Here is a 27,499-nt window from a genome sequence, read left to right as displayed (position 1 = left end):
ATCAGCTGGGTTCCGGTGCAGAGATCTGCTCCCGTACAGAAAATGGCCCTGGCCTATATCAGATATAGAAAAGGTAGAGGCCTTTTTCTGCAAGGTGGCAGGGCTACACGCTGGAACCCAGCTGATATGGGGCTCCGGTGACTCTTACTATACAGATGCCATGCTGGGGCATTCACGTTGGCAATGAAAGGCCAGGGTGGCTGTATTGTGCACTCCTGACTTAGCAGCTCAGGGATTCACTTGTTGGCCAACGGGAAGGTGCAGAAGTGTATCTGGATGGAACAGATGCCCAAGATCATCTTAAAGCTATGTATTTTGTGTGTCTTTTCGGAGATTTCCTCTTGCTTTGTAAAGGCCTGATGAAGGGTTAAATCTAACCTGAAACGGACTAGTGTTTTTGTCTGAAAATTTTACAAACAAAGCACATTATATATCTATTGCCATTATTGTCAAATCATATGATCTTCTATAATTTCTGATCTTTTTGTCTTTGGAAGATTCTTTTTTGACAAACAAAAAGTTTTTATCCAAATTTTGCAATTTTTTGCCTGACAGGGTAGAGCAGGGGTGTCAAACTCAATCATGTAAGGGGCCAAATTCTATAACCTGGTCTAAGTCGCAGTTCAAATTGTTTATTGAGATTTAACATTTATTGAACCGTCTCAAGCTAAGAGGTGTAACTATAGCGACCGTGGGGGTTAGCTCCTCCCCTTCTGCAGAGTAGCACAGTGGAGCAGTTTAATATTTATCTGGCCCAGTGCTGCTTCGGCAGAAACGCATCAGGATTAAATGTGGCCCAAGGCAGGTTGCCAAGCGTCTCCTCCCGTATAGTGTTATTGGTAAGCTGCCACACGAGGGGGTTTGGATGGCAAGAGTGTCCCCATGGTCACTTTGCTGTGAGGTTTCATAGGTTGTTGCTGCACAATACCTCAAACCGACAATATTTCAACCAGCAGCATTGTCACCGGTGAGCCCTCTGGATGGGAAGGCCGTGTGCCGTTATTCTATCGCTACTTACAATGATGTGCATTTGTAGCTCTCAAGCGCTACATAAAATGGCAAGGAAGGCCGCATTCGGCCCACGGGCCCCTCTGTTTGACACCTGTGGGGTAGAGTGTCAGCTTCCTGGCCAGGAACTATATGTTTGTAATTACAGGGAATGGCAAAAATAATGGAAACACCTTGAAAATCAACAAAATATATTATAATATGGTGCAATTCCACCTTTTGCGGCAATTACAGCCTCAATTCTCCGAGGTTTTGATTCATACAAATTGTGAATTGTTTCCAAAGGAATTTTAGCCCATTCTTCAGTTAAAACACCCTCCAGTTATTTTAGAGACGATGGCGGCGGAAATCGTCTTCTTACTTGAATTTCTAATAACGACCATAAATGCTCAATAATGTTGAGCTCTGGGGATTGTGGTGGCCATTCTATAACAATTCTAGCTGTATGGATTGGGGCATAATCATCTTGAAAGATGGCATTCCCCTCCAGAAACAGTTGTTGAACCATAGGATGAACTTGGTCGCCCAAAATTCCTAAATAGGCCTCAATTCACTAAACAGTTAAAGGACTTACGAGGCGAACACACGAAAAAAAGTTAATTACCTTATGGCCATTGCAGTGGTCATAGCAGACTATCAGCGCCTGGCCTGTCACTGTGTGGCCCTCTGTTAGCATTATCCAAGCTGTAGTTCAGGCCCCGACCCTGCCTAGGGTCGCCTTATCAATTTGCGATCAAAATCGCCGCTTTAAAAAAATCCTACGTCTGCGCAGTTCTTAGCCGCTAGTGTGGCTGCGCAGGTTCTCTGGCCTGTCCCCGCTCCCTTCACTCAGCTCTGTACGTCATGTGGGCGTGCCCGCACGGCCGCCCACATGACTGATTGAGGGACAAGTCACGTCTCCCCATGCTCAGGGCTGCTTGTCTCGGCTGAGGGGGCGTGGCTGACTTGTCCCTCAATCAGTCATGTGGGCGGCCGTGCGGGCACGCCCACATGCCGTACAGAGCTGAGTGAAGGGAGCGAGGACGGGCCGGGGACAGGCCAGAGAACCTGCGCAGCCGCACTAGCGGCTAAGAACTGCGCAGACGTAGGATTTTTTTAAAGCGGCGATTTTGATCGCAAATTGATAAGGCGACCCTAGGCAGGGTCGGGGCCTGCACTACAGCTTGGATAATGCTAACAGAGGGCCACACAGTGACAGGCCAGGCGCTGATAGTCTGCTATGACCACTGCAATGGCCATAAGGTAATTAACTTTTTTTCGTGTGTTCGCCTCGTAAGTCCTTTAAGACTACTCTACAGATGGTTTTTAATCTGATGGTTTGGTGTAATGGTTTAGACCTGGTCTAACATTCAGTAATTACACAATTCACAGATGCAAAGTATGTATGCAGAGGAGAGCTCACCAGAGAAGGATGTCAGTCATAGCTACTTGTTTGTGAATTGCATCTTTTGATCATTTCCCCTGCTTTACCCACCTAATTACCAAATGGTTTAGACCAGGTCTAAAACATTTGGTAATAGTGAATTCCCCTTTGATGCAACTGACCAAACCATCAGTAGACTAAAAACCATCAATAGGCTAGTCTAAACTGATTAGTGAATTGAGGCCATAGTCTCGGCTGTTAATTCTTCCATGAAGGGAAATAATTGGCCCAGTGGATTTCCAAGAAATAGCACCCCAGATCATCACAGAACCCCCGCCATGTTTTACAGTTGGGAAGGCAGTCTGGATGAAATGCTTCTTTCAGCTGTCTCCAATCGTACACTCGGCCGGAGGTCAAAAATAAGGTAAACGATGATTCGTCAGAGAAAATCACATTTTTCCACTGCACGAGGGACCAATTCTGGTGGTTTCTACACCACTCTAAACACTTTGAAACATTTCTCTTTGCAGTTGTTCCGTGGAATCCAGATTTGTGCAGCTCTTGACGAACAGTTTTTGTGGAAACTGGGTTCTGTAGGTGTTCATTCAGCTCTGCAGTAATTTTAGGAGCCTGCAAGCTTTTTTAACAATTCGATTTAAAGGGAAGGTTCAGGGAGGGGATTAAAAAAATAAAAATAAATTTCCACTTACCTGGGGCTTCCTCCAGCTCGTGGCAGGCAGGAGGTGCCCTCGCCGCCGCTCCGCAGGCTCCCGGTGGTCTCCGGTGCCCGACCCGACCTGGCCAGGCCGGCTGCCAGGTCGGGCTCTTCTGCGCTCCATTTCCTGGGACTTCTGCGTCCCACGCCGGCGCGCTGACGTCATCGGACGTCCGCCGGGCTGTACTGCGCACGCGCAGTAGTTCTGCGCATGCGCAGTACAGCCCGGCGGACGTCCGATGACGTCAGCGCGCCGGCGTGGGACGCAGAAGTCCCAGGAAATGGAGCGCAGAAGAGCCCGGCCTGGCCAGGTCGGGTCGGGCACCGGAGACCACCGGGAGCCTGCGGAGCGGCGGCGAAGGCACCTCCTGCCTGCCACGGGCTGGAGGAAGCCCCAGGTAAGTGGAAATTTATTTTTATTTTTTTAATCCCCTCCCTGAACCTTCACTTTAAAGTCCGACGGGCTCTCTCAGACAACTTAGACTTTCGGCCACAACTGTGCCTTGCGGAGGTCGTTTTTCCTTCTCTTTGAAAAGCAGTCATTACTTTTGAGACAGTACCTCTTGAAATGCCAAGCATTCGCGCAGTTTCTGTTACAGTAGCGCCTGCCATGCAAGCACCAACAATTTGGCCTCTTTGAAAGTCTGAGAGATCTGCCATTTTTATAAATTATAACCAACTTTGGTTTAGAGATCTGTAAAAAAAACTATTATTTTAATTAAACATATCAAATACTAAAAATAATAAATAAAAACATTTAACATATGTCAAGTTTTGATTGCTTAAAGAAGTTATCAGGGAAAATGAATAAAATAAGTGGTACTTACCCGGGGACTTCCTCCAGCCCCAAGCTCCCAGCATGTCCTTCGCCGCAGCTCCCTCCCGGTCCCCGGCGATGACGTCAGGCCGACCTCCAGGTCGCCTACGCGAGCGGCGCTGTGAATCACCGCCACATGGGCCGTAGCGGACTGTGCAGGTGGTAGTAGCCCTGCGCCTGCGCAGTCCGCTCCGGCCCACGTGGCAGTAATTGACAGCGCCGCTCGCACAGGCGCAGTACAGAGCTACCTGGAGGTTGGCCTGACGTCATCGCCGGGCACCGGGAGCAAGCGGCGAACGGCTGCGAGGAGAGCTGCGGCGAGGGACATGCTGGGAGCTTGGGGCTGGAGGAAGTCCCCGGGTAAGTAGCACTTATTTTATTAATTTTCCCTGATAACTCCTTTAAAACATGTTCAAAGATTATGATGCAAAAATGTTAGGTGTTTCCATTATTTTGTCCAACCCCTGTATCTCACTAATATAATAAATGTGAAAGTTTATTACTGATTACACAACAATGGCTGAACAGGTGTGAGTGAAATTTTATCTGGAATAAAGTATAGGATACTTTTTATTCCCATAACCAAAAAGTGGGTGGAGACAAACACAAATTTCACAAGGAAAATGTAAACTGCAGCCATTCTTACATTGTTAATGGTAGGGTTCTCAAACTTTGCACAGCTGGTCACTGGGTGACTGGGATTAGTATTCAGAAAAGTGGGTGGAGCCTACAAAAGCCAATCAAAATTCACCTATTGATTTTCAAGGGGAATATTTAATTGATGCCATTCTTGCAATATTAATGGCACAAGCCTCAAACCTGATACAGTCGGTCATTGGGTGACTGGGGTTCAAATTCAGAAAAGGGGGTGGAGCTACCGTCAATCAGATCTGTTTCATTTCAATGCAAATTATTGATGCCAAAGACCACAAAGCTTACAAACTATGTAATTGAGTAATTGTTTGTTCGGGTTAGAAAAAGTGGGGGAGCCAACACCAGCCAAATACATACCCGGGCAACATCGGGCCATCAGAGGAGCCCAGGGGAACAGTGGAGCCCGGGACACAGAGGAGCCCAGGACACAGAGGAGCCCAGGACACAGAGGAGGCCAGGACACAGAGGAGGCCAGAACACAGAGGAGGCCAGAACACAGAGGAGCCCGGGGCACAGAGGAGCCCGGGACGTAGAGGAGTCTGGGACGCAGGGGAGCCCAGAACACAGAAGAGTCCAGAACACAGAGGAGCCCAGGACACCGAGGAGCCCAGGAAACAGAGGAGCCCAAAACACAGAGAATCCCGGGACACAGAGGAGCCCAAAACACAGAGGAGCCCAAAACACAGAGGAGCCCGGGACACAGAGGAGCTCGGGTCACAGAAGAGTCCGGGACACAGAGGTGCCCAGGACACAGAAGAGCCCAGGACACAGAAGAGCCCAGAACACAGAGGAGCCCGGGACACAGAGGAACTCAGGACACAGAGGAACTCAGGACACAGAGGAGCTCAGGACAAAGAGGAGCCCAGGACATGGAGGAGCCCAGTACACAGAGGAGCTTGGGGTCACAGAAGAGTCCGGGACACAGAGGTGCCCAGGACACAGAGGAGCCCAGGGTAACAGAGGAGCTCAGGACACAGAGGAGCCCGGGACACAGAGGAGCCCAGGACACAGAGGAGCCCAGGACACAGAGGAGCCCAGGGGAACAGAGGAGCCCAGGGGAACAGAGGAGGCCAGGAAAAAGAGGAGCGCAGGACAAAGAGGAGCCCAGGACACACAGGAGCCCAGAACACAGAGGAGCCCGGGACACAGAGGAGCCCGGGACGCAGAGGAGCCCAGAACACAGAAGAGTCCAGAACACAGAGGAGCCCAGGACACAGAGGAGCCCAGGACACAGAGGATCCCGGGACACAGAGGAGCCCGGGACACAGAGGAGCCCGGGACACAGAGGAGCCCGGGACACAGAGGAGCCCGGGACACAGAGGATCCCGGGACACAGAGGAGCCCGGGACACAGAGGAGCCCGGGACACAGAGGAGCCCGGCACAAAGGGGAGCATGGGACACGGAGGATCCCAGGACACAGAGAAGCCCAGGACACAGAGGAGCCCGAGACACAGAGGAGCCTGGGACACAGAGGAGCCCAGGACACAGATGAGTCCAGGACACAGAGGAACTCAGGACACAGAGGAGCTCAGGACAAAGAGGAGCCCGGGACACAGAGGAGTGCAGGACACAGAGGAGCCCGGGACACAGAGGAGCCCGGGACACAGAGGAGCCCGGGACACAGAGGAGCCCAGGACACAGAGGAGCCCAGGACACAGAGGAGCCCAGGACACAGAGGAACTCAGGACACAGAGGAGCTCAGGACACAGAGGAGCCCGGCACAAAGGGGAGCATGGGACACGGAGGATCCCAGGACACAGAGAAGCCCAGGACACAGAGGAGCCCGAGACACAGAGGAGCCCGGGACACAGAGGAGCCCGGGACACAGATGAGTCCAGGACACAGAGGAACTCAGGACACAGAGGAGCTCAGGACAAAGAGGAGCCCGGGACACAGAGGAGTGCAGGACACAGAGGAGCCCGGGACACAGAGGAGCCCGGGACACAGAGAAGCCCGGGACACAGAGGAGCCCAGGACAAAGAGGAGCCCAGGACACAGAGGAACTCAGGACACAGAGGAGCTCAGGACAAAGAGGAGCCCAGGACATGGAAGAGCCCAGGACATGGAGGAGCCCAGTACACAGAGGAGCCTGGGGTCACAGAAGAGTCCGGGACACAGAGGTGTGCAGGACACAGAGGAGCCCAGGACACAGAGGAGCCCAGGACACAGAAGAGCCCAGGACACAGAAGAGCCTAGGGTAACAGAGGAGCCCAGGGTAACAGAGGAGCCCAGGGTTACAGAGGAGCCCAGGGTTACAGAGGAGCCCAGGACAAAGAGGAGCGCAGGACAAAGAGGAGCGCAGGACAAAGAGGAGCGCAGGACAAAGAGGAGCGCAGGACAAAGAGGAGCGCAGGACAAAGAGGAGCGCAGGACAAAGAGGAGCGCAGGACAAAGAGGAGCGCAGGACAAAGAGGAGCCCAGAACACAGAGGAGCCCGGGGCACAGAGGAGCCTGGGACGCAGGGGAGCCCAGAACACAGAAGAGTCCAGAACACAGAAGAGTCCAGAACACAGAGGAGCCCAGGACACCGAGGAGCCCAGGAAACAGAGGAGCCCAAAACACAGAGAATCCCGGGACACAGAGGAGCCCAAAACACAGAGGAGCCCAAAACACAGAGGAGCCCGGGACACAGAGGAGCTCGGGTCACAGAAGAGTCCGGGACACAGAAGAGTCCGGGACACAGAAGAGTCCGGGACACAGAGGTGCCCAGGACACAGAAGAGCCCAGGACACAGAAGAGCCCAGAACACAGAGGAGCCCGGGACACAGAGGAACTCAGGACACAGAGGAACTCAGGACACAGAGGAGCTCAGGACAAAGAGGAGCCCAGGACATGGAGGAGCCCAGTACACAGAGGAGCTTGGGGTCACAGAAGAGTCCGGGACACAGAGGTGCCCAGGACACAGAGGAGCCCAGGGTAACAGAGGAGCTCAGGACACAGAGGAGCCCGGGACACAGAGGAGCCCAGGACACAGAGGAGCCCAGGACACAGAGGAGCCCAGGACACAGAGGAGCCCAGGGGAACAGAGGAGCCCAGGGGAACAGAGGAGGCCAGGAAAAAGAGGAGCGCAGGACAAAGAGGAGCCCAGGACACACAGGAGCCCAGAACACAGAGGAGCCCGGGACACAGAGGAGCCCGGGACACAGAGGAGCCCAGAACACAGAAGAGTCCAGAACACAGAGGAGCCCAGGACACAGAGGAGCCCAGGACACAGATGATCCCGGGACACAGAGGAGCCCGGGACACAGAGGAGCCCGGGACACAGAGGAGCCCAAAACACAGAGGATCCCGGGACACAGAGGAGCCCGGGACACAGAGGAGCCCGGGACACAGAGGAGCCCAGGACACAGAGGAGCCCGGCACAAAGGGGAGCATGGGACACGGAGGATCCCAGGACACAAAGAAGCCAAGGACACAGAGGAGCCCGAGACACAGAGGAGCCTGGGACACAGAGGAGCCCAGGACACAGATGAGTCCAGGACACAGAGGAACTCAGGACACAGAGGAGCTCAGGACAAAGAGGAGCCCGGGACACAGAGGAGTGCAGGACACAGAGGAGCCCGGGACACAGAGGAGCCCGGGACACAGAGGAGCCCGGGACACAGAGGAGCCCAGGACACAGAGGAGCCCAGGACACAGAGGAGCCCAGGACACAGAGGAGCCAAGGACACAGAGGAACTCAGGACACAGAGGAGCTCAGGACACAGAGGAGCCCGGCACAAAGGGGAGCATGGGACACGGAGGATCCCAGGACACAGAGAAGCCCAGGACACAGAGGAGCCCGAGACACAGAGGAGCCCGGGACACAGATGAGTCCAGGACACAGAGGAACTCAGGACACAGAGGAGCTCAGGACAAAGAGGAGCCCGGGACACAGAGGAGTGCAGGACACAGAGGAGCCCGGGACACAGAGGAGCCCAGGACACAGAGGAACTCAGGACACAGAGGAGCTCAGGACACAGAGGAGCCCGGGACACAGAGGAGCCCGGGACACAGAGGAGCCCAGGACACAGAGGAGCCCAGGACACAGAGGAACTCAGGACACAGAGGAGCTCAGGACATGGAAGAGCCCAGGACATGGAAGAGCCCAGGACATGGAGGAGCCCAGTACACAGAGGAGCCTGGGGTCACAGAAGAGTCCGGGACACAGAGGTGCGCAGGACACAGAGGAGCCCAGGACACAGAGGAGCCCAGGACACAGAAGAGCCCAGGACACAGAAGAGCCCAGGACACAGAAGAGACTAGGGTAACAGAGGAGCCCAGGGTAACAGAGGAGCCCAGGGTAACAGAGGAGCCCAGGGTTACAGAGGAGCCCAGGACAAAGAGGAGCGCAAGACAAAGAGGAGCGCAGGACAAAGAGGAGCGCAGGACAAAGAGGAGCGCAGGACAAAGAGGAGCCCAGAACACAGAGGAGCCCAGAACACAGAGGAGCCCGGGGCGCAGAGGAGCCCGGGGCGCAGAGGAGCCCCGGACGCAGAGGAGCCCGGGACGCAGAGGAGCCCGGAACGCAGAGGAGCCCAGAACACAGAAGAGTCCAGAACACAAAGGAGCCCGGGGCACAGAGGAGCCCGGGGCACAGAGGAGCCCGGGGCACAGAGGAGCCCGGGCCGCAGAGGAGCCCAGAACACAGAAGAGTCCAGAACACGCCCGGGACACAGAGGAGCCCGGGACACAGAGGAGCCCGGGACACAGAGGAGCCCGGGACACAGAGGAGCACGGGACACAGAGGAGCCCGGGACACAGAGGAGCCCGGGACACAGAGGAGCCCGGGACACAGAGGAGTCCGGGACACAGAGGAGTCCGGGACAGAGAGGAACCCGGAACACAGAGGAGCCCGGCACACAGGGGAGCATGGGACACGGAGGAGCCCAGGACACAGAGGAGCCCAGGACACAGAGGAACCCAGGACACAGAGGAGCCCAGGGTAACAGAGGAGCCCAGGGTAACAGAGGAGCCCAGGGTAACAGAGGAGCTCGTGACACAGAGGAGCCTGGGACACAGAGGAGCCTAGGACACAGAGGAGCCCAAAACACAGAGGAGCCCGGGACACAGAGGAGCCCGGGACACAGAGGAGCCCGGGACACAGAGGAGCCCGGGACACAGAGGAGCCCGGGACACAGAGGAGTCCGGGACACAGAGGAACCCGGAACACAGAGGAGCCCAGCACAAAGGGGAGCCCGGGACACGGAGAAGCCCAGGACACAGAGGAGCCCATGGGAACAGAGGAGCCCAGGGGAATAGAGAAGCCCAGGAAAAAGAGGAGCGCAGGACAAAGAGGAGCGCAGGACAAAGAGGAGCCCGGGGCACAGAGGAGCCTGGGACGCAGAGGAGCCCAGAACACAGAAGAGTCCAGAACACAGAGGAGCCCAGGACACAGAGGAGCCCAGGACACAGAGGAGCCCAGGACACAGAGGAGCCCAGGAAACAGAGGAGCCCAAAACACAGAGGATCCCGGGACACAGAGGAGCCCAGGACACAGAGGAGCCCAGGACACAGAGGAGCCCAGGACACAGAGGAGCCCAGGACACAGAGGAGCCCGGCACAAAGGGGAGCATGGGACACAGAGGAGCTCAGGACACAGCCCAGGACACAGAGGAGCCCGGGACACAGAGGAGTCCGGGACACAGAGGAGCCCGGCACAAAGGGGAGCATGGGACACGGAGGAGCCCAGGACACAGAGGAGCCCGTGACACAGAGGAGCCCGTGACACAGAGGAGCCCGTGACACAGAGGAGCCCGTGACACAGAGGAGCCCAGGACAAAGAGGAGTGCAGGACACAGAGGAGCCCAGGACACAGAGGAGCCCAGGACACAGAGGAGCCCGAGACACAGAAGAGCCCGGGACACAGAGGAGCCCGGGACACAGAGGAGCCCGGCACAAAGGGGAGCATGGGACACGGAGGATCCCAGGACACAGAGAAGCCCAGGACACAGAGGAGCCCGAGACACAGAGGAGCCAGGGACACAGAGGAGCCAGGGACACAGAGGAGCCAGGGACACAGAGGAGCGCAGGACACGGAGGAGCCCGGGACACAGAGGAGCCCGAGATACAGAGGAGCCCAGGGGAACAGAGGAGCCCAGGACAAAGAGGAGTGCAGGACAAAGAGGAGCAGGACAAAGAGGAGCTCAGGACACACAGGAGCCCGGGGCACAGAGCAGGAGTATAGCTAGAGCAAGGTGAGAAAGTTTTCGTCTTCACCCTGCGTCCAAATGTCCCAGTGTCAATTCTATAATCATAATGCTAGAATGGCGCACCATTTCGGGTCCTTTGCAGTCCTGTCAGTTTTGTATCGGTTTTATGTGTTTCTGTAGGTGTGTTCACATAGAAAAGGTGTAATTTCCAGTCCAGTCAGGTAAAACTGATGCAAAACTGACAGGACCTGGATCGGACTGGAAATGTGCAGATTTAAGTGTGAACACAGCAATAAAAACACATAGTTACATAGTTATTTGGGTCGAAAAAAGACATACGTCCATCGAGTTCAACCAGATGCCAACTATCAAAACAGGACAGGACTGGGCACCTTTTTATGTGTGAACCCAGCCTTAGGAAGCAGTATACACTCCCACACAGCCAGTACTACCAGCAAGTCATTTCTGCAGATGTTTATTAACAATTACTAACATGTTGTATTACTAAGAACTTCTGTAAGGACTTTATTTCACTTTTATGTAACTGTGGCAATGCATTTGTTTTATTATCATTCCCTTACAGTGAGAACCTTTCTTTGTATGAAATAAAAGTCATTGTTGTGTAACTCTGTATTGGGTTTCTCTCTTCCTGTAAGAATCAGGTCAGCGGTGAGACGGTTACAGGGAGATGGGAATAGACTCGTCACAGCTGGGTGTCAGCGAAGCGATGGGGAATCCTCTGAGGATGGCGTGACGCAATCTTCTATTATCAGAGAAATAAACAGAATGAGCAGGTATGGCCGCCACCACCGCAGGGACTTCTTCTGCTCCCGTACGGGGACTGGAGACAAACAGAGCACCTGTAAGCGGCGACGCCTCCACCTCTCCCCCGGGGGCTGGGCTAATACCACCTGTAAGCAGCGACGCCTCTGCCTCTCCCCCGGGGGCTGGGCTAATGTTACCTGTAAGCGGCGACGCCTCCGCCTCTCCCCCGTGCATTGGGCTAATGTCATCCTAAACGTCCATCTCCGGGGGGGCCGCACAACGCTACAGACACAGGGAAATTATCCAGCTGCGTGATATCTGCTTCACTCCCACCCTAAATAAAGCTCCGGGATACGTCAGTAATGTCTGACGCAACCAAACAAGCAGCCCGGGAGGAATAGTGAAAATACAGAAAAACATGAGGAGAGACATCCACCAGATGGCAGTGTGACACCACAAGCTGTGCAATCTCACAGAGCTGCCAGTAATGTACCTATTGATGAACAATGTCACAAAGAATGATTTGTCCCACAGTGACAGCCTGGATGAGAGGGATAGGGAGACTGCCATAGTCATTTCCTATGGCAGAATGCAGATTGCCTGGCAGCCCTGCTGATCCTCTGCCTCTAATACTTTTAGCCACAGCCCCTGAACAAGCATGCAGTTCGGGTGCTCTGACTGAAGTCAGACTGGATTAGCTGCATGCTTGTTTCTGGTGTGCGATTCAGACACTACTGCAGCCAAAGTGAACATCAGGACTGCCAGGCAATTGGTATTGTTTAACAGGAAATAACTATGGCAGCCTCCATATCCCTCTCTCTTCAGGTGTCCTTTAAAGAGAACCAGAGACGAAGCAACCTCTTGTATTTTACCTTATACATCAGTGGGAACATGACAGTAAACACCTAAACTGCTCTCTGTTTCATTCTTCTCTGCTAAATCTGCCTGTTATCAGCCCTGATAGAATCCCGACTGAGCATTCAGTCTAGCTTTGCCCCGGAATGATTATAGCTGAGTCAGTCTTCTGTGATGTCTTTTCAAGCCAAAGCCTGCCCACTTGTGGCTCTGCTTTCCTGCTATTTATCCTCGAAGCAGCAAAGCAGAGCCACAAGGGGGCAGGCTTGGGCTTGAAAAGACCTCACAGAAGACTGACTCAGCTATAATCATTCCGGGGCAAAGCTAGACTGAATGCTCAGTCGGCATTGTATCAGGGCTGATAACAGACAGATTTAGCAGAGAAGAATGAAACAGAGAGCAAGGTAGGTGTTTTCTCTAATGTTCCCACTGATATATAAGGTAAAATACATGAGGGTGCTTCACCTCTGGTTCTCTTTAATGTGACACTAACCTCATCCCAAAGTTCCAGAAGCAGAATGTAACACAATGTAAGCATATGACAAGGAATGATACACAATCAGTGGTCTTCTTTAAAACTGCATGTCAAAAAAAAAGATCAGGAGTTTCACAGATGCTAACTGCAGAAACTGACGGTGAGGTCAGGAGAGCTGAGCACTTTGTCTGTGGGTGGAGCCTCCCATTACACTGAGGCACCAATAGGGGGGAGAAGTCTGGCCAAGCCTCTGTCTCTAGAACTGCTGATGATTTTGACATGCAGTTTTAACCGAATGTGATCTGTATTAATCATATGCTTGGATTCCATGGCCCTTGGCAGTTAGACAAGTTAACAAAATAAAGTAAACACCCAAAAACTAAAGAATTAAGAATCTCCACCAACCACTCACTAACGTCAGTACATAAAGTGGGATAAAACTCCATAGTAACTGAAAAAAAAATCACCCAATAATATACTATTTATTTCACTTATCTTGTTGTTTTCAGCCTTCACTATCATATTTAGGAGAAATGTGATATAAAAAATAATTCTGCTGGTTTCCATCTTTACTGTTTCCTCTGTGATGCCAAAAGTGACACCATTTCTGGCCTTTTCTTTTTCATCCCAGCTCAGTGTGAAGGTGACCATACACCTATAGATGGCCATCAGATAGATCCCTGTATGAACTGAATGCAGCACTAAATTAATTCAAAATCTGTGTGGCAACCGCCTGCCTCACCACCTCGGATGGAAATCAATCGATCAGGCAATGTTTTAAGGTGATCAAATCTGATATATATATATATATATATATATATATATATATATATATATATATATGGAAGATCAAGCAGTGTACGGCCAGCTTTCATTTTCCCTCCCCCTCCACTGCCACACCTTACTGTCCCTCCCACAGCAAACTTCATCTAGACAACAGGCATACATCACAGTGTAAACTCTTCAAACGGAGGGGGGAATCAGTTATCTCCTTCTGGTCATAGTGTCCTTATCTTATCCAAAATAGGAAGCTTTCTGTTATTTGCATGCTGAAATAAGCTTGTTACTGTGGCAAAAGGATGTCAGTGGAATTTCCCAAGCAGAACATATGCAACATATTACGGTATTTGGCCACCTAAGGAGTCACAGTGCTAAAGTGAACTAAAGCTATAACTATATACACACACATAACCACCGAGTGTCTACAACGTTAGAATTTTCAGCCATCCAAAAATGACCTCTCGGCAACAGAGGATAAAAGAGAAGAATGGATGGAGAGAAGACAATTATGGTAGTGAGTAGATAGATTCAAATCTTTTTGTTTCTTTTACTTTAATTAAAGACACAAAGTGCTATTCTCAGGCCCGGCTATATACACCTCCTCTTCCTCCAGTCCCCACCCTTGAGGATCCCTCTGCTATATACACAGCCTCTTCCTTCAGTCCCCACCCTTGAGGATCCCTCTGCTATATACACCTCTTCTTCCTTCAGTCCCACCCTTGAGGATCCCCCTGCTATATAGCGCTGCATAATATGTTGGCGCTTTATAAATACAATAAATAAATTAATATATACACCGCCTCTTCATTCAGTCTCCACCCTTGAGGATCCCCTTCTATAAAAACCGCCTCTTCCTCCAGTCCCCACCCTTGAGGATCCCTCTGCTATATACACCTCCTCTTCCTTCAGTCCCCACCCTTGAGGATCCCCTTCTATATACACTGCCTCTTCCTCCAGTCCCCACCCTTAAGGATCCCTCTGCTATATACACCTCCTCTTCCTTCAGTCCCCACCCTTGAGGATCCCCTTCTATATACACCGTCTCTTCCTTCAGTCCCCACCCTTGAGGATCCTCCTTCTATATACACCGTCTCTTCCTTCAGTCCCCACCCTTGAGGATCCTCCTATATACACCGTCTCTTCCTTCAGTCCCCACCCTTGAGGATCCCTCTGCTATATACGCCTCCTCTTCCTTCAGTCCCCATCCTTGAGGATCCTCCTTCTATATACACCGTCGCTTCCTCCAGTCCCCACCCTTGAGGATCCCTCTGCTATATACACCGTCTCTTCCTTCAGTCCCCACCCTTTAAGATCCCCTGTTATATATACCTCCTCTTCCTTCAGTCCCCACCCTTGAGGATCCCCCTGCTATATAGCGCTGCGTAATATGTTGGCGCTTTATAAATACAATAAATAAATTAATATATACACCGCCTCTTCCTTCAGTCTCCACCCTTGAGAATCCTCTTCTATAAAAAACGCCTCTTCCTTCAGTCCCCACCCTTGAGGATCCCTCTGCTATATACACACATCCTCTTCCTTCAGTCCCCATCCTTGAGGATCCTCCTTCTATATACACCGTCACTTCCTCCAGTACCCACCCTTGAGGATCCCTCTGCTATATACACCTCCTCTTCCTTCAGTCCCCACCCTTGAAGATCCCCTGTTATATATACCTCCTCTTCCTTCAGTCCCCACTCTTGAGGATCCCCCTGCTATATAGCGCTGCGTAATATGTTGGCTCTTTATAAATACAATAAATAAATATATACACCGCCTCTTCCTTCAGTCTCCACCCTTGAGGATCCCCTTCTATAAAAACCGCCTCTTCCTCCAGTCCCCACCCTTGAGGATCCCTCTGCATATATACACCTCCTCTTCCTTCAGTCCCCACCCTTGAGGATCCCCTTCTATATACACCGCCTATTCCTTCAGTCCCCACCCTTGAGGATCCCCCTGCTATATACACCGCCTCTTCCTTCAATCCCCACCCTTGAGGATCCCTCTGCTATATATACTTCCTTCAGTCCCCACCCTTGAGGAGCCCCTTCTATACACACCTCCTCTTCCTTCAGTCCCCACCCTTGAGGATCCCCCCGCTATACACACCACCTCTTCCTTCAGTCCCCACCCGAGGATCCCCGCTATATACACAGCCTCTTCCTCCAGTCCCTGCCCCCGAGGATCCCTGACTCACGCTGTGATTGGGTAGTCCTGACCTCTGGCCTCTCCACGGGGCGGACCTCCTGCCTCTCTTTCTCGATGTCCTTCTGTCGGGGGATGATGGGGTTGATGATAGAATCAGCTGTGTACAGAGAGGAGAGAATATGGGTTTATATTGAATTCACAGCACAGAGAGGCTAAAATATCTCTGCCAAGACTTAAAGGGCATCAGAAGCCATAGCCATAGACCCTAAACAAGCATGCAGATCAGGTGCTCTGACTGAAGTATGACTGGATTAGCTGCATGCTTGTTCCAGGTGTGTGATTCAGACATTACTGCAGCCAGGAGTACCAGGCAATTAAGGCTTCTTTTATACATGGTGTGGTGCAATAGTCTTGTGGCAGGAGGGCCCACCGCAGGACGATCGCACCGCACCATTCCGTATTCTAGACACCATGCGGCAAGAGAAATTTGCATAGCTCCGCCCCTGCTTAGTGTTATGCTCCCTGCTGGACAGGAAGGACGTCAATGGTTTTTCGGCGATTGCACATGCACTTATTTTTACCGATTGGACATACAATCTAGTATTATGTGTGGGCACACCATCCAAACTTTAAGGACCGCTACTGCGAAAAATTGAAAAATTTTAAATTCGTGTATACATATACAAAAAAGAAATATTTTTCTTCCAGAATAAAATGTGCTATAAATGACTTTTCTCCTATGTTGTTGTCACTTACAGTACGTTTTGGAAATCTGACACTACAAACAGGTTTTCTCCTTATGGGGGATTCTCAGCATGGCCTTTATTCTTTATGAAGACACTCCCTGAAAAGGATTTATACAATGATGCTGGCCAGCCTCCCTGCTCGCTGCACACTTATTTGGGCAGTTGGACGGAGCAACTGACAATCACTAAGTACTTTTGAAAATAAACAAAACCCTGAGAACCCCCCTATGAGGAGATGGGCTAGTCGAAAACCTGTCAGTTCTGTCAGATATCTAATACCTACTGTAAGGGACAGCAACATAGGAGAAAAGTCATTTATGGCTCATTTTACTCTGGAAGAAATGTATTTCTTATTTTTATGTGTTTAAATGCATTTTACATTTGACAATTTTCGCAATCGTGGTCCTTTACACATGTACTTTGCTCACAGTGCCATTCCCTTCAGAAGCCCCTAGTGGATGAGACCTGAATGGCAACTGTGGCATAGTAAGACGGGGTCGGTGGGTGTTGTCACATTGGTGAAGCGACATGTGAAATGATGAGATAAACATATACGTATATGATGGTGCTACTAAATAATTATGTGAACTCCCTTTCTGGTACAGAAAGAGTTAAAAAAAACCCCAAAAACTTGAAGAGGTATCTATGGAAAAGAGCTTCTCTGTGCTCGTTGACAGCTTGTCAAAGTCAGTCCCGATTTCTGAAAAGCAAATAGAAGTTTAAACAGCGAGAAACAGTGAGAGACAGGTTGAGATGAGGTTTTATAGCTGGGAAGTTAGAAGTTTTAAATCAAAATGATACCATTTATTGGCTAACTTACAAAAAAAACAGTAAGCTTTTGGCTATGAAGCCTTCGTCAGACTGATTCCTGCAGGCCAGTTCTAAGGGTCAATAGCTCTGCTCTGGTCTACTGCTTAAAATACAGAGTGTGGATTCTAAACTGCAACTGTGGCAGTCTGATGCAATGTTATAAATAAAGCTATATAACTGAAAATAAAAACATGAGACTATTTTCTTTGCTACTAATGTTCTGTGAATTATCTGTACTACACATACAATTATGTCATAAGTTAGTTTGCTCGGGTTCTTTGTAACAATAGGGTTGTGATTCCAGCATTTATACACGTTGTCTGATCTGCCGCTCTCACCCGCCCTTTCCTGTACGGCATTCATCACTATAAAATATTTTATGGGCACAGAGGAAACTGTCACATGGAAGCATCCGGTTTTATGAGCTTCAGGCGCACAAACTGCTTATTAGGAAAATTACCACATTTGTTTTTTAAATTCATCTGAAGTATAAATGAAAGAAAGCGTCACTCTGCACGACATTCTCGAGGGATACAAAGTGACAAGAGCCGCAATGACTTTGTTCCATCCTGCTGTGGGGTACTGACCTGCGCTGTGGGCGGGGCTCTGTGGGCGGTGACCTCTGTACGTGGGCGTGTCGTCCTGATTTATCCTCAGTAGTAGATCCGGGGTGCAGGCTGGAGGAGGGGAGACACAAGAAGATGAGAACCAGAAGTGTCTATAATTACTGCAGCAAGGCTACCTACCCTCCTCCCTCTCGCCAGAGCAGCAGGCCACGCCCATGGCGGGACATCTCACACATGACTTATAGTTTATGTTACACATTCCTATAGCATATGTCTACACCAGGGCTGCCAAACTCAAATACAAAGTGGGCCGGAAGTGAACACTGGGACCTAGTTGTGGGCCAACCTCAATGTCTACTGGCCACATCCCTTTTTATAAAATTCTCAGATTTGTAATGGCCCACTCCAACCCCTTATATAGTTCCCCAGTGTCTAGTGGTCCTCCCTCCCTTACACAGGTCCCTGGGGTCTAGTGGCCCCCCACCCTCCCCTAGTGTCTAGTAGTCCTCCCTCCCCTATACAGTTCCCTGGGGTCTAGTGGCCCCCTCCCTCCCCTATACAGTTCCCTGGTGTCTAGTGGCCCCCACCCTCCCCTATACAGTTACCTGGGGTCTAGTGGCCCCCCCCTCCCCTATACAGTTCCATGGGGTCTAGTGGCCCCCACCCTCCCCTATACAGTTCCCTGGGGTCTAGTGGTCTCCTCCCTCCCCTATACAGTTCCCTGGGGTCTAGTGGTCTCCTCCCTCCCCTATACAGTCCCCTGGTGTCTAGTGGCCACCTCCCTCCCCTATACAGTTACCTGGGGTCTAGTGGCCCCCTCCCTCCCCTATACAGTTCCCTGGGGTCTAGTGGTCTCCTCCCTCCCCTATACAGTTACCTGGGGTCTAGTGGCCCCCACCCTCCACCATACAGTTCCCTGGTGTCTAGTGGCCACCTCCCTCCCCTATACAGTTACCTGGGGTCTAGTGGTCTCCTCCCTCCCCTATACAGTCCCCTGGTGTCTAGTGGCCACCTCCCTCCCCTATACAGTTACCTGGGGTCTAGTGGCCCCCACCCTCCCCTATACAGTTCCCTGGGGTCTAGTGGCCCCCTCCCTCCCCTATACAGTTACCTGGGGTCTAGTGGCCCCCTCCCTCCCCTATACAGTTACCTGGGGTCTAGTGGCCCCCACCCTCCCCTATACAGTTCCCTGGCGTCTAGAGGTCTCCTCCCTCCCCTATACAGTTCCCTGATGTCTAGTGGTCCCCATCCTCCCCTATACAGTTCCCTGATGTCTAGGGGTCCTCCGTCCCCTATACAGTTCCCTGGCGTCTAGTGGTCTCCTCCCTCCCCTATACAGTTCCCTGGTGTCTAGCGGTCCCCACCCTCCCCTATACAGTTCCCTGTCGTCTAGGGGTCCTCCCTCCCCTATACAGTTCCCTGGGGTCTACAAACAAACAACATGTATTATGGCTGGAAATTATTTACTATGAGCGGGGGTAGGGAAGTGTATGTGTAAATAACTTAGGAAATAGCCCTCACATTTTAAACTAAAAGAGATCCCATTGAAAGCGCTCCACACTGTCCATATTCCTGGCTGCTGCACAGTCACTATACCAAGTATTGCTAGTTACCTACTGCTCTCTCTCTCTCTCTCTCTCTAGTCTCAGGCTGGGTATAAAATATCACATAATGGGGATGACATATCCACATAACAAGGCACGCTGGTCACATGTGCTCTACTGGTTCATGAAAAGTGTGATTTCACTGACAGGTCCTCTTTATGGAAACATTTCACAACACACAGCAGCGGGACCAGGATGCTGAGCAGAAGCATTGCGGGGGGCTTACCTGGGGGCCTGCTGGGCTTCCCTCCCCTCCTCCGGCACACGTTGAGGTTGGACACTGATTCTTGCTTTACTCCTGTGTAGCGGCCGCCCTCTCTGGAGGAGAAAGCTGTGGAGGAAACATTACAGTCACCGCCTCCTGCTCGTCACACGCAAGTCTCAGCACACAGACTGGTCAGGAAACATTACAGTCACTGCCTCCTGCTCGTCACACACAAGTCTCAGCACACAGACTGGTCAGGAAACATTACAGTCACCGCCTCCTGCTCGTCACACACAAGTCTCAGCACACAGACTGGTCAGGAAACATTACAGTCACCGCCTCCTGCTCGTCACACACAAGTCTCAGCACACAGACTGGTCAGGAAACATTACAGTCACCGCCTCCTGCTCGTCACACACAAGTCTCAGCACACAGACTGGTCAGGAAACATTACAGTCACCGCCTCCTGCTCCTCACACACAAGTCTCAGCACACAGACTGGGCAGGAAACATTACAGTCACTGCCTCCTGCTCGTCACACACAAGTCTCAGCACACAGACTGGTCAGGAAACATTACAGTCACCGCCTCCTGCTCGTCACACACAAGTCTCAGCACACAGACTGGTCAGGAAACATTACAGTCACTGCCTCCTGCTGGTCACACACAAGTCTCAGCACACAGACTGGTCAGGAAACATTACAGTCACCGCCTCCTGCTCGTCACACACAAGTCTCAGCACACAGACTGGTCAAGAAACATTACAGTCACCGCCTTCTGCTCGTCACACACAAGTCTCAGCACACAGACTGGTCAGGAAACATTACAGTCACCGCCTCCTGCTGGTCACACACAAGTCTCAGCACACAGACTGGTCAGGAAACATTACAGTCACCGCCTCCTGCTCGTCACACACAAGTCTCAGCACACAGACTGGTCAGGAAACATTACAGTCACCGCCTCCTGCTGGTCACACACAAGTCTCAGCACACAGACTGGTCAGGAAACATTACAGTCACCGCCTCCTGCTCGTCACACACAAGTCTCAGCACACAGACTGGTCAAGAAACATTACAGTCACCGCCTCCTGCTGGTCACACACAAGTCTCAGCACACAGACTGGTCAGGAAACATTACAGTCACCGCCTCCTGCTCGTCACACACAAGTCTCAGCACACAGACTGGTCAGGAAACATTACAGTCACTGCCTCCTGCTCGTCACACGCAAGTCTCAGCACACAGACTGGTCAGGAAACATTACAGTCACTGCCTCCTGCTCGTCACACACAAGTCTCAGCACACAGACTGGTCAGGAAACATTACAGTCACCGCCTCCTGCTCGTCACACGCAAGTCTCAGCACACAGACTGGTCAGGAAACATTACAGTCACCGCCTCCTGCTCGTCACACACAAGTCTCAGCACACAGACTGGTCAGGAAACATTACAGTCACCGCCTCCTGCTCGTCACACACAAGTCTCAGCACACAGACTGGTCAGGAAACATTACAGTCACCGCCTCCTGCTCGTCACACGCAAGTCTCAGCACACAGACTGGTCAGGAAACATTACAGTCACCGCCTCCTGCTCGTCACACGCAAGTCTCAGCACACAGACTGGTCAGGAAACATTACAGTCACTGCCTCCTGCTCGTCACACACAAGTCTCAGCACACAGACTGGTCAGGAAACATTACAGTCACTGCCTCCTGCTCGTCACACACAAGTCTCAGCACACAGACTGGTCAGGAAACATTACAGTCACCGCCTCCTGCTCGTCACACACAAGTCTCAGCACACACACCGGTCAGGAAACATTACAGTCACTGCCTCCTGCTCGTCACACACAAGTCTCAGCACACAGACTGGTCAGGAAACATTACAGTCACCGCCTCCTGCTCGTCACACACTAGTCTCAGCACACAGACTGGTCAGGAAACATTACAGTCATCGCCTCCTGCTCGTCACACACAAGTCTCAGCACACAGACTGGTCAGGAAACATTACAGTCATCGCCTCCTGCTCGTCACACACAAGTCTCAGCACACAGACTGGTCAGGAAACATTACAGTCACCGCCTCCTGCTCGTCACACACAAGTCTCAGCACACAGACTGGTCAGGAAACATTACAGTCATCGCCTCCTGCTCGTCACACACAAGTCTCAGCACACAGACTGGTCAGGAAACATTACAGTCACTGCCTCCTGCTCGTCACACACAAGTCTCAGCACACAGACTGGTCAGGAAACATTACAGTCACCGCCTCCTGCTCGTCACACACAAGTCTCAGCACACAGACTGGTCAGGAAACATTACAGTCACCGCCTCCTGCTCGTCACACACAAGTCTCAGCACACAGACTGGTCAGGAAACATTACAGCCACCGCCTCCTGCTCGTCACACACAAGTCTCAGCACACAGACTGGTCAGGAAACATTACAGTCACCGCCTCCTGCTCGTCACACACAAGTCTCAGCACACAGACTGGTCAGGAAACATTACAGTCACCGCCTCCTGCTCGTCATACACAAGTCTCAGCACACAGACTGGTCAGGAAACATTACAGTCACCGCCTCCTGCTCGTCACACACAAGTCTCAGCACACAGACTGGTCTGGAAACATTACAGTCATCGCCTCCTGCTCGTCACACACAAGTCTCAGCACACAGACTGGTCAGGAAACATTACAGTCACTGCCTCCTGCTCGTCACACGCAAGTCTCAGCACACAGACTGGTCAAGAAACATTACAGTCACCGCCTTCTGCTCGTCACACACAAGTCTCAGCACACAGACCGGTCAGGAAACATTACAGTCACCGCCTCCTGCTGGTCACACACAAGTCTCAGCACACAGACTGGTCAGGAAACATTACAGTCACCGCCTCCTGCTCGTCACACACAAGTCTCAGCACACAGACTGGTCAGGAAACATTACAGTCACTGCCTCCTGCTCGTCACACGCAAGTCTCAGCACACAGACTGGTCAGGAAACATTACAGTCACTGCCTCCTGCTCGTCACACACAAGTCTCAGCACACAGACTGGTCAGGAAACATTACAGTCACCGCCTCCTGCTCGTCACACGCAAGTCTCAGCACACAGACTGGTCAGGAAACATTACAGTCACCGCCTCCTGCTCGTCACACACAAGTCTCAGCACACAGACTGGTCAGGAAACATTACAGTCACCGCCTCCTGCTCGTCACACACAAGTCTCAGCACACAGACTGGTCAGGAAACATTACAGTCACCGCCTCCTGCTCGTCACACACAAGTCTCAGCACACAGACTGGTCAGGAAACATTACAGTCACCGCCTCCTGCTCGTCACACGCAAGTCTCAGCACACAGACTGGTCAGGAAACATTACAGTCACCGCCTCCTGCTCGTCACACGCAAGTCTCAGCACACAGACTGGTCAGGAAACATTACAGTCACTGCCTCCTGCTCGTCACACACAAGTCTCAGCACACAGACCGGTCAGGAAACATTACAGTCACCGCCTCCTGCTTGTCAGACACAAGTCTCAGCACACAGACCAGTCAGGAAACATTACAGTCACCGCCTCCTGCTCGTCATACACAAGTCTCAGCACACAGACTGGTCAGGAAACATTACAGTCACTGCCTCCTGCTCGTCACACACAAGTCTCAGCACACAGACTGGTCAGGAAACATTACAGTCACTGCCTCCTGCTCGTCACACACAAGTCTCAGCACACAGACTGGTCAGGAAACATTACAGTCACCGCCTCCTGCTCGTCACACACAAGTCTCAGCACACACACCGGTCAGGAAACATTACAGTCACAGCCTCCTGCTCGTCACACACAAGTCTCAGCACACAGACTGGTCAGGAAACATTACAGTCACCGCCTCCTGCTCGTCACACACAAGTCTCAGCACACAGACTGGTCAGGAAACATTACAGTCACCGCCTCCTGCTCGTCACACACAAGTCTCAGCACACAGACAGGTCAGGAAACATTACAGTCATCGCCTCCTGCTCGTCACACACAAGTCTCAGCACACAGACTGGTCAGGAAACATTACAGTCATCGCCTCCTGCTCGTCACACACAAGTCTCAGCACACAGACTGATCAGGAAACATTACAGTCACCGCCTCCTGCTCGTCACACACAAGTCTCAGCACACAGACTGGTCAGGAAACATTACAGTCATCGCCTCCTGCTCGTCACACACAAGTCTCAGCACACAGACTGGTCAGGAAACATTACAGTCACTGCCTCCTGCTCGTCACACACAAGTCTCAGCACACAGACTGGTCAGGAAACATTACAGTCACCGCCTCCTGCTCGTCACACACAAGTCTCAGCACACAGACTGGTCAGGAAAGATTACAGTCACCGCCTCCTGCTCGTCACACACAAGTCTCAGCACACAGACTGGTCAGGAAACATTACAGTCACCGCCTCCTGCTCGTCACACACAAGTCTCAGCACACAGACTGGTCAGGAAACATTACAGTCACCGCCTCCTGCTCGTCACACACAAGTCTCAGCACACAGACTGGTCAGGAAACATTACAGCCACCGCCTCCTGCTCGTCACACACAAGTCTCAGCACACAGACTGGTCAGGAAACATTACAGTCACCGCCTCCTGCTCGTCACACACAAGTCTCAGCACACAGACTGGTCAGGAAACATTACAGTCACCGCCTCCTGCTCGTCATACACAAGTCTCAGCACACAGACTGGTCAGGAAACATTACAGTCACCGCCTCCTGCTCGTCACACACAAGTCTCAGCACACAGACTGGTCAGGAAACATTACAGTCATCGCCTCCTGCTCGTCACACACAAGTCTCAGCACACAGACTGGTCAGGAAACATTACAGTCACCGCCTCCTGCTCGTCACACACAAGTCTCAGCACACAGACTGGTCAGGAAACATTACAGTCACCGCCTCCTGCTCGTCACACACAAGTCTCAGCACACAGACTGGTCAGGAAACATTACAGTCACCGCCTTCTGCTCGTCACACGCAAGTCTCAGCACACAGACTGGTCAGGAAACATTACAGTCATCGCCTCCTGCTCGTCACACACAAGTCTCAGCACACAGACTGGTCAGGAAACATTACAGTCACCGCCTCCTGCTCGTCACACACAAGTCTCAGCACACAGACTGGTCAGGAAACATTACAGTCACCGCCTCCTGCTCGTCACACACAAGTCTCAGCACACAGACTGGTCAGGAAACATTACAGTCACCGCCTCCTGCTCGTCACACACAAGTCTCAGCACACAGACTGGTCAGGAAACATTACAGTCACCGCCTTCTACTCGTCACACACAAGTCTCAGCACACAGACTGGTCAGGAAACATTACAGTCACCGCCTTCTGCTCGTCACACACAAGTCTCAGCACACAGACTGGTCAGGAAACATTACAGTCACCGCCTTCTACTCGTCACACACAAGTCTCAGCACACAGACTGGTCAGGAAACATTACAGTCACCGCCTCCTGCTCGTCACACACAAGTCTCAGCACACAGACTGGTCAGGAAACATTACAGTCACCGCCTCCTGCTCGTCACACACAAGTCTCAGCACACAGACTGGTCAGGAAACATTACAGTCACCGCCTTCTGCTCGTCACACACAAGTCTCAGCACACAGACTGGTCAGGAAACATTCCAGTCACCGCCTTCTACTCGTCACACACAAGTCTCAGCACACAGACTGGTCAGGAAACATTACAGTCACCGCCTCCTGCTTGTCACACGCAAGTCTCAGCACACAGACTGGTCAGGAAACATTACAGTCACCGCCTCCTGCTCGTCACACACAAGTCTCAGCACACAGACTGGTCAGGAAACATTACAGTCACCGCCTCCTGCTCGTCACACACAAGTCTCAGCACACAGACTGGTCAGGAAACATTACAGTCACCGCCTCCTGCTCGTCACACACAAGTCTCAGCACACAGACTGGTCAGGAAACATTACAGTCACCGCCTCCTGCTCGTCACACACAAGTCTCAGCACACAGACTGGTCAGGAAACATTACAGTCACTGCCTCCTGCTCGTCACACACAAGTCTCAGCACACAGACCGGTCAGGAAACATTACAGTCACCGCCTCCAGCTCGTCACACACAAGTCTCAGCACACAGACCGGTCAGGAAACATTACAGTCACCGCCTCCTGCTCGTCACACACAAGTCTCAGCACACAGACTGGTCAGGAAACATTACAGTCACCGCCTCCTGCTCGTCACACGCAAGTCTCAGCACACAGACTGGTCAGGAAACATTACAGTCACCGCCTCCTGCTCGTCACACACAAGTCTCAGCACACAGACTGGTCAGGAAACATTACAGTCACCGCCTCCTGCTCGTCACACACAAGTCTCAGCACACAGACTGGTCAGGAAACATTACAGTCACTGCCTCCTGCTCGTCACACGCAAGTCTCAGCACACAGACTGGTCAGGAAACATTACAGTCACCGCCTCCTGCTCGTCACACACAAGTCTCAGCACACAGACTGGTCAGGAAACATTACAGTCACCGCCTCCTGCTCGTCACACACAAGTCTCAGCACACAGACTGGTCAGGAAACATTACAGTCACCGCCTTCTGCTCGTCACACACAAGTCTCAGCACACAGACTGGTCAGGAAACATTACAGTCACCGCCTCCTGCTTGTCACACACAAGTCTCAGCACACAGACTGGTCAGGAAACATTACAGTCACTGCCTCCTGCTCGTCACACACAAGTCTCAGCACACAGACTGGTCAGGAAACATTACAGTCACTGCCTCCTGCTCGTCACACGCAAGTCTCAGCACACAGACTGGTCAGGAAACATTACAGTCACCGCCTCCTGCTCGTCACACACAAGTCTCAGCACACAGACCGGTCAGGAAACATTACAGTCACCGCCTTCTGCTCGTCCCACACAAGTCTCAGCACACAGACTGGTCAGGAAACATTACAGTCACCGCCTCCTGCTCGTCACACACAAGTCTCAGCACACAGACTGGTCAGGAAACATTACAGTCACCGCCTCCTGCTCGTCACACACAAGTCTCAGCACACAGACTGGTCAGGAAACATTACAGTCACAGCCTCCTGCTCGTCACACACAAGTCTCAGCACACAGACTGGTCAGGAAACATTACAGTCACCGCCTCCTGCTCCTCACACACAAGTCTCAGCACACAGACTGGTCAGGAAACATTACAGTCACCGCCTCCTGCTCATCACACACAAGTCTCAGCACACAGACTGGTCAGGAAACATTACAGTCACCGCCTCCTACTCGTCACACACAAGTCTCAGCACACAGACTGGTCAGGAAACATTACAGTCACTGCCTTCTGCTCGTCACACACAAGTCTCAGCACACAGACTGGTCAGGAAACATTACAGTCACCGCCTCCTGCTCGTCACACACAAGTCTCAGCACACAGACTGGTCAGGAAACATTACAGTCACTGCCTTCTGGTCGTCACACACAAGTCTCAGCACACAGACTGGTCAGGAAACATTACAGTCACCGCCTTCTGCTCGTCACACACAAGTCTTCACACACAAACTGGTCAGGAAAGATTACAGTCATTGCCTCCTGCTCGTCATACACAAGTCTTCACACACAAACTGGTCAGGAAAGATTACAGTCACCGCCTCCTGCTCGTCACACACAAGTCTCAGCACACAGACTGGTCAGGAAACATTACAGTCACCGCCTCCTGCTCTTCACACACAAGTCTTAGCACACAGACTGGTCAGGAAACATTACAGTCACTGCCTTCTGCTCGTCACACACAAGTCTCAGCACACAGACTGGTCAGGAAACATTACAGTCACCGCCTCCTGCTTGTCAGA

General features: G+C 51.9%; 1 protein-coding gene across 5 annotated transcripts in view; it reads right to left on the bottom strand.

Moving 5' to 3' along the window:
• Nucleotides 1–27,499, bottom strand: part of LOC137571121 (zinc finger protein 544-like) — a 119,433-nt gene that overhangs the window by 62,888 nt on the left and 29,046 nt on the right. For all 5 annotated transcript variants that reach the window (XM_068279833.1, XM_068279834.1, XM_068279830.1 and 2 more), the window contains exons 5-7: nucleotides 19,665–19,769; nucleotides 17,856–17,945; nucleotides 15,762–15,869 (exon numbers count right to left, since the gene is read on the bottom strand). In XM_068279833.1, coding sequence (XP_068135934.1) covers nucleotides 15,762–15,869; nucleotides 17,856–17,945; nucleotides 19,665–19,769 — 303 coding nt within the window. The remainder of the gene's footprint in view (nucleotides 1–15,761; nucleotides 15,870–17,855; nucleotides 17,946–19,664; nucleotides 19,770–27,499) is intronic.

Source organism: Hyperolius riggenbachi, chromosome 4 (genome assembly GCF_040937935.1).
Source record: "Hyperolius riggenbachi isolate aHypRig1 chromosome 4, aHypRig1.pri, whole genome shotgun sequence".
NCBI classification, from domain to species: Eukaryota; Metazoa; Chordata; class Amphibia; order Anura; family Hyperoliidae; genus Hyperolius; species Hyperolius riggenbachi.
This window is presented reverse-complemented; position numbering and strand designations above follow the sequence as displayed.